General features: G+C 36.0%; 1 protein-coding gene across 9 annotated transcripts in view; it reads right to left on the bottom strand.

Annotated features, from left to right (window-relative positions):
• The window catches only part of CFAP20DC (CFAP20 domain containing), a 265,772-nt gene that overhangs the window by 123,502 nt on the left and 125,322 nt on the right, over window positions 1–16,948 (bottom strand). For 8 of the 9 annotated variants that reach the window (XM_068558750.1, XM_068558754.1, XM_068558751.1 and 5 more), the window contains one exon: window positions 1,693–1,830. In XM_068558750.1, the coding sequence (XP_068414851.1) occupies window positions 1,693–1,830 (138 nt within the window). Of the gene's footprint in view, window positions 1–1,692; window positions 1,831–7,846; window positions 8,042–16,948 lie in introns of those variants that run through there. The other variant, XM_068558759.1, reaches the window with a different exon arrangement.

Genomic DNA, 16,948 nt, shown 5'->3' with positions numbered 1-16,948 from the left:
TGGGAGGTCTGAGGTCTTCTGCCAGCGTTCAGTAGGTGTTCTGTAGGAGTTGTTCCACATGTGGATGTATTTCTGATGTATTTGTGGGGAGGAAGGTGATCTCCACGTCTTACTCTTCCGCCATCTTCTCTCCTTCTTTTCTATATCAGTTATTTTTTAAATGTCCCAAGTGATTCTAACATATAGGAAGTTGAGAACCACCCACCTGAATAACAGGTTTCTTGATTTGTAAGTACTATTCATTCATTTGGTCAATAGCTATGGGTATCTATTATAAAGGTAGAAAACTGGCAGCCCTGGCATATTTTGTCTTTGGCCCACAGAGTGTTTTCAAAAAATTTTAGAGTTTAGACAATACTTTAAAATTGGGAGACTTATCGTAAACATTGGGATACCAAGGTCCTCTTGAAAAGAATGAAAGATCTGGCAAGCCTGGGCCTGTGTTCTTGCAAGACAAAAGTTGGCTAGAACTGAACTGCAGGTGCCCCTTCTAGACTGAAAAGGAGAATCCACTTTGCTGTAGTTCTCACCACTCCCTACAGCTCTCTCACAGAAGCTGAGTGTCAATTGCCATGTATTGTATCATTTGCATAGCTGTTAGTATTACTGTTTTAATACTAGAGAACAACTTCTTTGAAGCACTATCTCACGCCTCTCCCCTAGTCGCCCCCCTCCACTCCCAATAGGGCTCACTGTAGAAGTAGAAAATGTTTCTCTGGGTCAAATATCCAGGCATCCAGCCCTCTCTACTCATTTATGTTTTCTGACTGGCTTCTGTGGTAATATGAGTTTGCAGCCCCTGGCCTAATATATGGCAAGCACTGTGTTAGATGCTAGGGATATAGAAGAATGAGGTTCAGTGCCATTTTGGAGGAAGTCACGCTTAATTGGGGAATGCAGACATATTAATTAAAAAGTACTGCAAAAAAAAAAAAGAAAGAAAAAAAAAGCCATCAAAAGAGGAGAAAAATGCTTGTTAGAATAGAAGATGTGGCATTTGAGTTGGATCTAGAAAGATGAATTGGGAGTTTTTTCCAGGCAGAAAGGCAAAGAAGCCATTTTAGGCCAACAAAAGAGCAATCCCAAAATACAAACATATGAAAGCCCAGAGAGTGGTCAGAAATTAACACATGGGAAATGAGAGAAAGGGTCTGGAGATGAAACTGTGGAGTAAGTGTGGAATAGAGGAGGTTGGCTTTGTGTGAGTTCCCAAGGGTTTTTTCATTTTGTCTTTAACATAGTGGGAAAGGCATTAAAAGTCTTTAATCAACGAGTGACACAATCACATTTCTATTTCTATTATCAGAAAGAGAAATCTGACAGCAATGTGAAGATTAACTGGGAGGGTGAGGTGAGTGACAGTGGGGACCTGAACAATGAAAGTAGCAATAGGTTCAGATTTGAGAGACGTTTGCGAGGTATAACTGGCAGGGCGTGGAAGCATATAGGAAAAGGAGAGAAAGAACCCAGGATGTTTGACTTATCGTGTAAAAATCGAGAAGATATTTTAGTTGCTAGAAGAGAAATTTAAAATAATGACTTATCACTGACTTGAGTTGATGTTAAAGTGACTTAATATTTAACCTCAAGCTATAAAGCATCGTCACAAGGCTGTTCCACCCCCCCCACCCCCCCACCCCTTTTTGGTCTTACAAATAAACATGCTTATAATTTAGATACTTGAGTACATACCTGATTCTGCTGAACTTAGAGGATGACCTCCAAATTTTATTTCAGTTTGGCAGAGTTTAGTCATGTTTAGCAGCTGTGTGACTTGTGGAACATCTGTCGTGAGTTGGCAGCTTCGTGGAATGATGTCTGTAGGTTCATCTGTTGGAAAGGGAACACCATATCCAGTTGGAAATAAAGACTACCATTCATTCTCCAAATGTAAGCCATTTCTGCCAAATGGACATATCTTATAAATGAAACTGATTAAATTAAAACATTTTAGAGCGTTACTTTGGATGAGTTACTCAACCTTATAGGCTTGGTTTTCTCATCTGTAAAATGAGCATGATAATTTTAATGTTCACTTTCTAGGACTGTAGAAAGGATTAAATGAGATAGAGTACTTAACATATGGAACAGGTTCAGAGACTTCTGCAATAAATGAGAGCACTGACTGGAAACATTTTATATTTGTTTTTTAATACTAGAGTGGTACTCTAAAGAAGAACTAGCTAGGTATGCTCCAAGAAAGGTTTCTGGGAGTACACTGGCTCATTTATACAAGATCGATAAGTACAATGACATTACCGAATAAGCACCTAGAGCCATTATATGAGTCAATTTTTAAACTTTTTATTTTGAAATAATTTTAGACTTACAGAAAAGTTACAAAAATAGTACAGAGTTCCAATATACCCTTTACCCAGCTTCCCCTAATGTTAACATCCTACCTTCAAATACTTTCAAAGAAAAAAATAGTTTAATTAAAATAGTATTTTCATTATTATAGTTTGTATTTCCAATGAGATTTAATATTGTTCATATATGTTTATATGGATATTTAAGTTTTCATTATAGTAGATTTTCTATTCATGTTCTTAACCCATTTTACTTTTAGAGCATTTTAAAAAGTTATTTATATGATCTATTTTGTGGCAAAGATATTAAGCTTTGTCATATGTAGCAAGTAGGAATTAAGTTGATATTAGCGTTCCAAAAAGCAATTTTATTGTGTGCATCAAAAGCCTTAAAAATGTCCATGGCATTTTACTCAGTAATTTCACTTTATGAATCTTTTCTAATGTAAGCAAATCAGAAACTCAGATGAAGATCTATGTAAGTAAGTGTTTATAATTTCTGAAAAATGAAGCAACTGGAATTTTCAGTAAAGAGTCACAGAAAATTGTATTTATGAAGATAGCTTGATGATATGGGAAAGGCTCAAGATAGGAAGTTAAATGAAAGTAACGTATCCAAAACTCTATCTCAACTTAACGATTTTAGAAAATTGTTAAATAAAATGTATGAATGGCAAAAGGACTAGAAGGAAATATACCAAAATGTAAAATAACTTTTCACGATTAGCTTAAGCATAGTTTTTATTTTCTTCTTAGAATAATTTGTGTTTAATTTTTATTAGGAAAGAGTTTCTATTTTTAGAATCTAGTGGAAAAATTTGGTGTGTGTATATGTGAATGTGAGTAGTAAGAAAAATTCAACCAAATTCATCCCTCAAAAACATCCTTAGGTATGTATAAACTCTAACCATGTATATAAAGGCAAATGATTTTAGGTTTTTGTACATCCAAGCCATGGCAATTCCCTAATTAGATCTTAATGTCCTAATCTTGAAAAGGAAAATGAATCATTTAGCTAAAAACTTAAATGCTTATCAGCAGTGTCATGGTTTCTAAGTATCCTAATGCTCCAGTAATTACAAATGCCACTGGGTTTACAAATCTTAGTTTTCAGGTATTCTTTGTCCATTCATTTCTTATTTGTCATCGACATTTAGTAAAGTAATTGAGTAAATGAATTCTCAAAATAGAAAACTTTTGGAAAATAAGTAGACTAACTCCAGATGTATATCTGACATGTCATTTCAGACTTCTCTGAGGCAGAAAAAGATAATTTCCACATCAATGCCAATATTGATACACTAAGATTTTATATTAATAGAGGAAGAGAATTCTGTAGGCTAATAAGATTCTGAATCCTATGAAGGGAAATCATGGAAATTTTAGCTCATAGGGCTTGTGTGGATATATAATGCCATACAAAGTTTTAACTGTATCCAAAAGAAAAGCTGAGTTTCCAACTAACAAGGGACAGACAGCAAATTCTGGTAACCAAAACTCCATAAGCTTTTATGAAAGATAGAACAAGGCAGAGATTATTACAAAACTCTAATCTGAATCCTACAGGAACGTGGTTGACATGCAAATCGGATTTCACATTAAAAGGCTCAAATCCCCTCTGCAACGTTTTTCCTTTCTCTGTATCTACTCTCTCTTTGCTCTCAGAACGTCTCACTATCTATTGGATTATTCATTGAGGAAAACTGTGGGCAGTATAAAACCTGCAATAAAAGAAGAAATTCAAGAAAAAAAACTACTGATTTACTATTTTAAAATACAGCCTAATCATTCAGCAACTACTGACTGTCAAACTTTGAGACTTTGTGGAGAAAGTCTCATTTGTGAGAAAGAGGAAAGGGGCCTTAGTTTCATTTTTGCGATCCCAAACTATGAAGGAGCTTTAAACCTGGTAGTTGGATGTTCTGATAGACCTAAATAGAACTTAACTCATCTCCCCACTAAACAACCCCCTTCTCCCGGCCCAATTACCAGGTTATGTTATTTTATTTTTTAAGCATTTACAGCTTAATTTAAAAATAAGGATTAATTCTGAAAACAGCATAGATCTTACATAAAAATTAAATCGTGCTGAACTGTGAGTATTAGAGGGCATGGTCTGCCTGTATCACTCATTTACTCATTTTATCATTCAGTAAATACTTATTGAGCCTCTACTATGTGCCAAGCACTCATCTAGTGGCTGGGAATGCAGTGGTGCGCCAGAGTGACTCTGTGTCGGCCTTACTGAAGCTTATACCTAGCAGAGAATATGAAACAAGTTATACCACAAATATTTAAATTACAATTGTGTTAAGTGCTCTGAAAGAAAAGTTCAAGATGTTATAAAAGAAGCAATGGGGGAATCCAACATCACAGGGTGTTAGGGAAAGAGACATTTAAGCTGAGTCATAAAGGATAAGTAGTTATTCAGGCAGAGGAAACAGCATTTGAAGACTCTGAAGGCAGAAAGACTTGGGAGCATTCTAGGAAGTGGAAGAAAGATAGTTCTGCCAAACAGAATAGTAAGAGAATCCCAATGATATCTTTACTACAACACCTGGTTCAAAGGGGGTGCTTAATAAATGGTCATGAACAAAAGCCCCTTTTAAACAGCCAACCTAGATTAAATGCAGCTGTCCAGTCTTGCATTTTTCTTCTCTGATTGTTCTTTGTTCAGCTATATCCTGAAAAGTACTGCATGCACATTTTATTTGGATAGCACATCTTTCTCCCCAGAGGGCAAATAACAAATCAAGCTGGCAATCAGATACTAAGGGACCAAGGCCTGTCTACCTTGTTCTTTCAGACAAGTTCTATCTTCGGGAAGGAACTGTGTATGGAAACGTGCAGACTTCTTGATTAACATCTGAAAAATGATACAATCGAATTTAAACTGCTTTTGCTAACACATCTGAAAGAACATAATGTTGGCTGGAATGGTTAGTTCAGAATGGCAATGGTACATGAAGGAGAAAGCTATGAGAAAGCTGACAGATTTGCTCATGTAGCATCCAAACACAACCAGATGGTAGTTTTTGTTGATGTCTTTGCTCCCAGTATGAGATAGTATATTATTGCAATGTTTGAGTGACTTTTTAACCCTGTTCTCCTTTCTTTGGCCATAAAGTCATAATAAAATGAACCATTCTATAGATGTTTAATACCCTTGATGAAGATCTTAACTAGCTTTAAAAATTAAGTCCTCAATTTAAATACATATATACAGCACTTTATGCATTAAAAACCATCATCCCCATTTTACTGGGGGGAAATGCCTTACAAAATAGATTTATAGAGCTGTTTCCACTTAAGGCTACTCATAATTCACTGCAGTTTAACTAAGTACCAATTTTGTAATAGTTCACTGATCCTGGACTCAACTATATTCATCTTACCTATCTGCAGCGCCTAGCACAGTGCCTTACTTATATCAAATCTCACCTCTCTGAAACACCAGTGAGAGCCAAGCAGAAAACATAAAAGTTTCTAACTGCCAGGATATTTGTTTTTGTTTGGGCTGCTATAACAGAATACTGCAGACTGAGTGGCTTATAAATAACAAATTTATTTCTCATAGTTCTAGGGGCTGAGAAGCCCAAGATCAAGGCACCAGCAGACCTGATGTCTGATGAGGGTCCTATTCCTGGCTCCTAGATGGCTTCCTGCTAAAACCTCACCTGGTGGAAAGGGAGAGGGAGCTTTCTGGGATCTCTTTTATTAGGGCACATATAAATTCTAGAGGGACACATTTAATCTATAACAATTTTGGTACAAAGTTGGTTCATTTTTTGCTTGTTCATTCATTCACTTAGCATATAACTATCAGATTTTCTCTGGGCCTGGCATGGATTCAAATCCCTGCTTTATGGAGTTTACTGTATAAGTGCGGAAAGATTTTTAAGAAGCAGTATATCATTGTGGTTAAAAGCACAGGTTCTGGAGCAAGGCATCCTGGGTTCACATTCTGGCTCTACCAAGTGGTTGTGTGATCCTAGCATTGTAATTTACCTTGCTGTGCCCTGCTCTCCTTATCTGTGAAACATGGATATAAAAATAACACTTTCCTCATAGGGTTACTGTGACGATTAAATGAGCTTAATGTATACAAGAGGACAAGAATAGTGCCTGGTACATAGCAAGTGCTATATAAATGTTTACTATTAATAATAGACAAATACTTATGTAAATTATTTCATTACAATGGTGACAAAACCAGCACATCTTAGTATGTGTGTTTTTGTTTTGTTTTTAATAATAAAAGGTTTTGATGTTTAAAGGAACTACACAAAAACTTGGCTATCTTGAATGAATCACTCCATTGAAGCTTTTTTTAAAAAAATGAGGAGAAATTCATTTTAACATAAAATTAAGCATTTTAAGATAAAAGATTCAGTGGCATATAGTATACTTACAATGTACTTACCCATTAACCCATATCTCCCCATTCTCTCTGGTCCCCAGTCCGTGGCAGCCACAAATCTACAATCTTGTCTCTATGGATTTATCTATTCTGGATATTTCATATAAATGGAATCAAACAATATGTGTCCTTTTGTGTCTGTGTGAATAGTACTTACCAAATTTTGTTAAACCATTCATCCACTGATGGACATGTGGGCTGTTTCCACATTTTGGTTATCATAGATAATGCTGTTATAAACATGCATGTACATGTTTTCCATTTTGTGGGGTATATACTTAGGAGTGGAATTGCAGGGTCAAATGGCAATTCTGTGTTTAACTTTTTAAGGAACTGCCAAAATGTTTTCCACACTGGGACAACAATTCTGCATTCGCATCAGCAATGTATGAAGGTTCCAATTTCTCTCCACACTTGCTAACACTTACTTTCCATTAAAAAATTATAGCCGTCTTAGTGGGTGTAAAGTGGTAACTCACTGTGGTTTTAATTTGTATTTCCCTAATGACCAATGATGTTTAGCATCTTATGTTTGTTGCCTGACATTTGTATTATCTTCTTTTGTATATCTCTTTTGGAGATATATTTAAGTCTTTTGACCATGTTAAAAAATTGGGTTGTCATTTTGTTGTTGTGTTATATATTCCAGATACTAGAATACATCAGAATATATATATATACACTCTATTTAAGAACCAGAATATATATTCTATCAGATATATGATTTACAAATATTTTCTCCCATTCTGTAGGCTGTCTTTTCACTTTCTTGATAATGTCATTTGATATACAAAATTTTTAATTTTGATAAAGTATAATTTATCTATTTTGAAAATTTTGTTGCTATGCTTTTGGTATCATATCTAAGAATCTATTGTCAAAACCAAGGTCATGAAGATTTATCTCTATTTTTTTCCAAGTCTTTAATGGTTTAACCTCTTACATTTAAGTCACTGATCCATTTTGAGTCAATTTTTATATATTGTGTGAAGTAGGGTTCCAACTTCATTCTTTTGGACGTGGATACGTAACTGTCCCAGAACCGTTTGTTGAAGAGACTATTCTCTCCCCATTGAACGCTCTTGGCATCCTTGTCAAAATCAGATGTATAAATTTATTTCTGGACTTAACTCTGTTCCATTGGTCTATATGTCAGTCCTAACAGCAAACTCCTTTGATTTCTGTAACACTGAGGTAAGTTTTGAAATTGAGAAGTGTGACTCCTCCAACTTTTTTCTTCTTTTTCAAGAATTTTTGGGTATTCAGGTCCTCTTGCAATGCCATATGAGTTTGAGGATTAGTTTTTCCATTTCTGCAAAAAAGGCCATTGAAATGTTGAGAGAGATTGAATTTAATCTCTAGATCTTTTTAGGTAATATTGAAAATCTTAACAATATCATGTCTTCCAATGCATGAATGTGTGATATCTTTCCATTTATGTAGGTCTTCTTTAATTTCTTTTAGCAATGTTTCATAGTTTTCAGTGTACAAGTCCTTACGTCCTTGATTAAATTTATTCCTAGGTATTTAATTATTTGGATGGTATTGTAAAATGAAATTGTTGTCCTTAGAAGTTTTGAGAAATAATGTTTTATTATAAATAATATTCATAATACTTAATTATAAAATATGTATTTTAATCAGAATAATTGAGTCTTGATATACAGATATTCATGACCCATTTCTGTGGGATCTACTGTTGGCTGCTGGGCACCTCTGCTATGCTGAGATCTTATCCCCTTTACTTCCCCTGGGGTGGTTTGCTAGGCAAGGGTATTTTGAGTTCAGCTCCTCTTTGGGAAGGAGTGGGAATGTAGCCTTAAACTGACAAGATTCGGATATGATGTGCACTCACCTGACCTGGAGGTGAGCAAAGAGGTGGGAAAAAAACTCAAGGATGTTAATTATTTAAAACACTAAATCACTGCACTTATTGTGGAAGGTAAACTTGTGTAGCACTGAGGAAAGGACAGTCAGAGGCTTGGCGTCGAGTTCCACCTTCTGTACCCTCTGCCAAGATGCCTCATTTCCATGGGCCTTGTTTTCCTTATCTGTATAATTAAGACATTGGATTAGATAATCTCTAGGGCCTTTTCCTGATCAATGAGTCTATCAAGGCAAGACATCAGAGGATCTCTAGGGCCCTTTCCTGATCAATGAGTCTACCAAGGAAAGACAACAGTATTTCTAATTTTTTCTGTGGCCTCTGAACGGATGATTTTCTTCACATTGCTAGACACCCAATAAAGGTTTATTGTATAGAGATAGTAAATGAATGGATAATTGAACAAACAATTAGCTAGCCCTTACTTCATTAATTCATCAAACATTTATGACAGGTTACTGGTGCCAGCTCATGTGCTAGAGATAAAAATGTGGAGATCCAAAAAAAAAAAAACAAACAGTGGAGATCTAGTCTATGCCCTCAAAGTGCTCTCAGTCTTAAATCATAGTTTTAATTCTTCTCTTCTTGCATTTCTAAGCACAGAACACATACTCCCCAGTCCTGATCTTTTAGAGAGAACAATGAACTGGGCAGACTGGGGAGTCAGGAGATGTGTAAAACTGTCATTGGCATAGCACAAGTTCGTGCTTAATGGGTCATCACTTGTTCTCTTCTCTCATCTCTTCTCTTTTCTCTCCTTTGTCTTTCTCTTATCTATCTACACATATATTGTGCTTCTTAAAAAATGCAGAATGATACAAGTTAATCAATAATTCAGTCATGCAAATGCCAGTCCATGTCCCCTTGGGAACCATAAAAGTAATAAACTAAATTGAGTTAGCATGCTTTACTACTTGTCCAGCGAAAGTCATTCCTCTGGGCAACTAAAAAACTGGTTAATTGTCATTTTAGGGTTCCAATAACTCACTTTCTATTATATCCCACTGTGTAACAGAGAACAGCAAGGGAATTAGGCAACATTTCCTAGCTTCGGTGAGTTTGAGAGGTCCTAGAGTGAAATGGTAGTTTAAATAAGCCAAGGACCACACAGTACTGAGCTTAAGTACGCATTTAATATAATATTTTAAAACTGAACCTGAGAATGGAATGTAAGAAACACATAAAAAAGTTTCCTTGGATAAAAGTCTCAACACTATGACTGACTAATCTGTTTCTGCAGAATAGAATGACTCCTCTCTTTCAGTAAGAAAGACAAAGGGACATTCATCACTTATTGTAATACAGATACCCTCAACACAGCCAGTTACCAAATCCTCTAGTTCTTATTACGTGGCACCGCTTGTATATTTCCTTTAAAAATTTTCCCTCTTTTCTATCCTTCCATGAGAGGCAGTGTGCTGTAGTAATTAAGAGTATAAATTCTGGAGTCCGACTGCCAGGGTTTAAATCCTGCCTCTACTACTTAGCAGTTATGTGACACTGGGCACATATCCTGACCTCTCTGTGCCTCAGTTTCCCTATCTATAAAATGGGGATAGTAGTACTATCCGTCTTGTAGAGTTGTTATAAACATTAATGTAATCTAAGTTCATATATGTAAAGTGCTTATAACAGCCACTGCTTCTATCATCACCATCATCACGATTATTACTTCTGCTGCCAACCTCCTTGACCAGGGACACTCAGTTTGCCCCATACTGTATAATCCTTTGTCCTTTTTTATCTAACTGTCTTCAGAATGAACTCTTAAATTGTTAACTTTTCTAGTGTCTATAATTACACAGTGAACTCTGAGGACAGGAGCCTGTTCTACATTTTTATGTCACCCAAAGTATGAAGCCTAATAATGCAATATTATATTACACCATACCTCCCACCTCTGCCATGTACCATACTGAACTCCCCGTTCCTTGAACACATCGGATCCTTTCATAATGCTAGGCCTTTATACATATATGCTCTTTCCTCTGCCTGAAATGCTTTATCTTCTCATTGTCCACTTTCATAACCTGGAAAATTTTTGTTTTTATTTTAGCAGGCAGCTTGGAAAGTTTATTTCTCTAGGTAACTATAGACCAGACACTGGTATATAGATAGATACTGATCCACGAAGTCATATTCACTGGTCTGTGGTGAAAATGTGAGCCTTTATTCTGAAATTTAGAACTTCTCACGTGTGTATGTGTAAATGTCCTTGCATTTAGTGAAACAATCAGAATAACTGTAGCTTTTCTTATTTGTTTGCCTGTTTTAATGCACTGATTTGGCAAATTCAAAAGTTGTCATCACTGTGCTAGTCCTCAAGTTTTTCTTAACCTGACAGATCTGTGAAATCCAAGCGCCCCACCAAGTGGCTCTCTCCAGTAAATGGTCAGTGCTCCAGCCTCTTCCCTCACTGTCTGTCAAGCCCCTTAGACAAATTTCCACCAGGTCCTATAAATTACACATACATGTAAGTTTCCCTGTGAGACCCTGAGCTCCTTGAAGCAGGGGCTGTGCTCATCCCAGTGCCTGATGTGTAGAAGGCAGACAAATGTTTAGCATCTACACACTATATTATAGTTTATGTCTTTTCATATATATTTTGTATTTGATTGTATCTTTACCACAACCTTATAGTAATTATTGAGCAAACAAAGCACAGAGATATTCAAAACTCAAACAAAACCACAGACTTAGTACATGATCAAAGCAATAGACTGTGGAAATATTAATCAAAATCTTTAGGCTCTACAATATCAATTTAATTTCTCCAAGATGTACTTGATTTACATACATTATACTTTCACTGAGACTATAATAATAATATTTATCTAACAAGGGAACAATTATTATCCTCATTTTACTAATGAGGGAACTGAAGCACAGAGATAGGGTCAGTATTTGCACAAGGTTAAATACTGGCAGCTAAATGGGGTTATACTCCACAGTACCCTGAAGCACAGCATACTTCCCCAAGTCTGTTCAGAGCCTTTCAGGTGATCTGAGATGCCACATTCATAAGGCTTCTTTTCAGGCCTTCTGAAAACATGAAAGAAATTACGCCAATTCTTGTTCTTTGGAAATATTTATAGATTATCCATTCACTTAAAATCTACTTATCAAACAAAATACACATATATTGTTCAAAAATTCAGATAGTACGGGACTTCCCTCGTGGTGCAGTGGTTAAGAATCTGCCTGCCAATGCAGGGGACACGGGTTCGAGCCCTGGTCCAGGAAGATTCCACATGCCGTGAAGCAACTAAGCCCGTGTGCCACAACTACTGAGCCTGTGCTCTAGAGCCCGTGAGCCACAACTACTGGGCCCACGTGCCACAACTACTGAAGCCGGCGTGCCTAGAGCCCATGCTCTGCAACAAGAGAAGCCACCACAATGAGAAGCCCCCACTCTCCACAACTAGAGAAAAGCCCATGCGCAGCAATGAAGACCCAATGCAGCCAAAAATAAATAAATAAATTTATAAAAAAAATCAAGTAGTACTATAAAATTATGAGAAAAAACCCATCATACCATCATGCCCTAACTGCTGCCCTCCCACCTCACACATCCACCAGTCCTGCAATGCAGAGGCAACTATTTCCAAGCCTTTCATTTATATGTGCTAAATCTTCTGGTATTTACTTCCATATTTATAAATGGTAGCCTTATATTGCCATTTCTGCACTTAATAGTTTTAGATGATATCTCTGATTTCCTATTTTGGAAAAAGAAAATTCACCATTATTAAGCCACTATAATACGTCCTCTCTTTCTTCCCCACATCCCCCCAACATGATTTTACATAATTTTGGGATAAGTTATTATTCAGTGTTTTAATTATTAAGACTATGTAAAAAAATCATGCCATTGTACATCTTAGAATGGCAGAAATCCAAAACACTGACAACACCAAATGCGGGCAAGGATGTGGAACAACAGGGACTCTCATTCATTGCTGGTGGAATAACAAAATGTTATAGCTGCTTTGGAAGACAGTTTGCCAGTTTCTTACAAAACTAAACATACTCTTAACATAGGAACCAGCAATCGTGCTCCTTGGTATTGACCCAAATGAGTTGAAAATTTATGTCCATACCGAAAACCTACACAAGAATGTTTATAGCAGTTTTATTTATAATTGCCAAAATGTGGAAGCAACCAATATATCCTTCAGGAGATGAATGGATAAGTAAACTGTGGTATATCCAGACAATGGAATATTATTCAGCACTAAAATGAAGTGAGCTATAAAACTATGAAAAGACACGCAGGAACCTTAAATGCATATTACTAAGTGAAAAAGTCAATCTGAAAGCTACATGCTACATGATTCCAACTATGCGACATTCTGGAAAAGCCAAAACTATGGAGACAGTACAAAGATCAATGGTTGCCAGGCACTAATGGGGAGGGAAGGATGAACAGGTAGAGCACACAAGACTTTTAGGGCAATGAAACGATTCTGTATGATGCTATAATTGTGGATACACGTCATTATTCATTTGTCAAAACCCACAGAATGTACAACACTGAGTGAACCCTAATGTAAACTATGGACATTGGGTGACAATGATGTGTCAGTGTAGGTTCAAGTGTAAGGAATGTACCACTCTGGTATGGGTGGTCATAGCTGGAGAGACTGCACGCGTGGGAACAAAGAACATGTGGAAACCCTCTGTCCTTTCCACTCAATTTTGCTGTAAATCTAAAAATTCTCTAAAAAATAAATCTGTTTAGAAAAATGTTGTGGATTTTTTGATGATGGCCATTCTGACCGGTGTGAGGTGATACCTCCTTGTAGTTTTGATTTGCATTTCTCTAATGATTAGTGATGTTGAGCACCTTTTCATGTGTTTGTTGGCAATCTGTATATCTTCTTTGGAGAAATATCTATTTAGGTCTTCTGCCCATTTTTGGATTGGGTGGTTTGTTTTTTTGATATTGAGCTGCCTGAGCTGCTTGTATATTTTGGAGATTAATCCTTTATAAGTTGCTTCATTTGCAAATATTTTCTCCCATTCTGAGGGTTGTCTTTTTGACATGGAAGTAACCTAAGTGTCCATCGACAGATGAATGGATAAAGAAAATGTGGCACATATATACAATGGACTATTACTCAGCCATAAAAAGGAATGAAATTGAGTTATTTGTAGTGAGGTGGGTGGACCTAGAGCCTGTCATACAGAGTGAAGTAAGTCAGAAAGAGAAAAACAAATACCGTATGCTAACACCTATACATGGAATCTAAAAAAAAAAAAGGTTCTGAAGAACCTAGGGGCAGGACGGGAATAAAGACGCAGGCGTAGAGAGTGCACTTGAGGACACAGGGAGGGGGAAGGGTAAGCTGGGACGAAGTGAGAGAGTGGCATGGACATATATACACTACCACGTGTAAAAGAGATAGCTAGTGGGAAGCAGCTGCATAGCACAGGGAGATCAGCTCAGTGCTTGTGACCACCTAGAGGGCTGGGATAGGGAGGGTGGGAGGGAGACGCAAGAGGGAGGAGATATGGAGATATATGTATACGTATAGCTGATTCACTTTGTTATACAGCAGAAACTAACACACCATTGTAAAGCTATTATACTCCAATAAAGATGTTAAAAAAAAATGTTGTGCATATCTTAGCCACATGATATACTATGATTACATGTCTTTTCTTGTGCATTTTTTTCCCCTTGTAGTTCATCACTGTTTTGTTTTGTCATGGGTTTTTCTACATTCCTAACATTAATTCTTCCCAAACTCCCCATCAGCACTGTAAAATCACAATTGATTTTGTTTTTCATTTTCAAACACACCATACTCTATCAGATACATTCTTTTCCTGAAGACTTTCCTCTTGGAAGCCCCATTTTTTTCTGCTAAAATATGTACTGACTGTTCTCTAGATGTGTTTTATAAGTGTCATGCCTTGAATTCCTTTAACCATAATTCTGAAAATTTGCTTTGCTTTTCTATTGGATGAAATCTTCTATTTCTGGGTCCCCTATATGCCTTTTTCTTGATTTATTCCTTAATTTTTGTGGAGAATGTCTTCTGGATCTTTTCTGAGAAAGGATGTAAATAAATTTTTGAGACTTTGCATGTCTGCTAATATCTTCATTCTATACTCATTTAATTGATAGACTGGATGGGTGTAGAATTCTAAATAATAATTTTTCTAAATAATTTCCCTTTGGCTTCTGAAGATATACTTTCAAGGTCTTCTACCATTTAAGGTTGCTGTATAAAGTCAGACATCATTCTTATTTATAACCCTTTGTATGTAACCACTGTATGTATTTAAAAAAATCCTGGAAGCTTAAAAGATCTTTTTTTTTTCCCCCCCCTTGTTCTGAAACTACACAATAGTGAGTCTTTTTTTGATGAATTATGTCAACTGAAAATATCTGGCCTTCAATTTTGGGAAATCTTATATTTCATCCTTTCTGTTTTCTCTAGTCTCTCATCTTGGAATCCTATTATTCTGATGGTTAACCTCTTAGACTAACTTCTAATATTCTTAACATTTCCATCCTATTTTCAGTTTTTTGAACGTCTTCCTTTTTATTTTATATTTTTGGTTTTACATCTCTAGAGGAAGACAATACAATACAAAGTCTCAAAATAACTCTATAGTTTTTGATTTCAAGTGTCCAACATTCACTTGAAACTTACCAGGCATACCAGGAGACAACACCAAGACTAAAACAGGCAATAGAAACAGACCCACAGGAGAGTCAGGTATTGGAATTATGAGCCATGGCCTTTAAAATAACTCTGATTAATATATTTCAGGAATTAGATAACAAAATAAAGAATTTCAGTTGAGGAATGGAAACTATAAAAAAGAATGTAATAAAATTCTAGAATCAAAAAAATAATAACTGAAATTAAGAACGTTAAAGTATGTATTCATTCAGCTCCTTACTAAATAGCCAAAGAAATGCCTACATAGATGCTCCAAGAGAAATGTAGAATGATTCAAGCAGCACTACTGGAAATAGCCTAAAATGGAAAAATTAATTGTGGAATATACATACAATGGCATACTATACAGTACTGAAGATCAGCACCAACATAGATGAATCTCTATGTGTACTGGGAAGAATGTATTTATGAAGGAGTATGTACCATATGATTCCATTTATATAAAGTTCAAAAGTAGGTAAAATTAGTATGTGGTGTTAGAGGTAAGGACACAGTTACCTCTCAGAGGAAGGAAGACGGTTATGATTGGGATGGGACATAAAGAGGGCTTCTAGGCTGCTTGTAATGTTCTATTTCTTGATCTGGGTGGTGGTTAACAAATGTGCTCACTTTATGGTAATTCCTCATGCTGTATGCCTACAATTTATAAATGCTTCTATATGTATATAAAAGTTTATAATATAATATACTTCAATAAAATGTTTACTGGAGTAAAGCAGGAAAAATTATTATTTTATAGATGCAATACCTTTTCTTAACTCTGAGAAGAACATGTATCTATTCCTAACTTATCTATTTACTTCTTCCTATTAGTTTTGGTGTCTATCTACCATATATTCGATGTACCTGAGTTCAGGCACTCTACTTTAGTGTCTCTAGAGGATAAAGGTCCTGTTGCATGGTTGTATGGAGTTGGAGAGGGGATCTGGGGTCCTATAGTAACCGATACAGAATTCTAACCAATCTACCTGTTTTTAGCCATACCCTTTATCCCTGCCTATAGCAGTACCTAGGGCTGACAGTTCTTTTTTCTTTTTTTTTTTAACATGTTGGCTGTGTTAATATTGTTATAGTTTATTTTAAAAAAAAGATATGTTTCAAGGGTACAGCATTGTAATTTGACATCTGTATACACTATAAAGTGATCACTACCACAAGTCTAGTTACCCCCTTCACTATAGAGTTGACCCCCTTCACCCATTTTGCCCACTCCCCCAACCTCGTCCGCTGTGGTAATTATCAATCTGATCTCTGTATCTAGGAGTTTGTTTTTGTTTTATTTTGTTTGCTCATTTGTTTTGTTTTTTTAGATTCCCCATATAAGTGAAATCATACAGTATTTGTCTTTCTCCATCTGACTTATTTCACTTAGCATAATACCTTCAAGGTTCATCCAGTTGTTGCAAGTGGCAGGATTTTGTTCTTTTTTGTGGCTGAGTAGAATTCCACTGTGTTTATATACCATCCATCAATAGACACTTAGGCTGTTTCCATATCTTGGCTATTGTAAATAATGCTGCAATGAACACAGGGATGCAAACATCTTAATGTTTTTGTTTTCTTCAGATAAATACCCAGAAGTGAAATATCTAGATCATATGGTAGTTCTCTTCTTAATTATTTGAGGAATCTCCAT

This window comes from Eschrichtius robustus, chromosome 12, assembly GCF_028021215.1.
Source record: "Eschrichtius robustus isolate mEscRob2 chromosome 12, mEscRob2.pri, whole genome shotgun sequence".
NCBI classification, from domain to species: Eukaryota; Metazoa; Chordata; class Mammalia; order Artiodactyla; family Eschrichtiidae; genus Eschrichtius; species Eschrichtius robustus.
The sequence above is the reverse complement of the archived record's forward strand: the minus strand, read 5'-3'. Positions and strand labels throughout refer to the sequence as shown.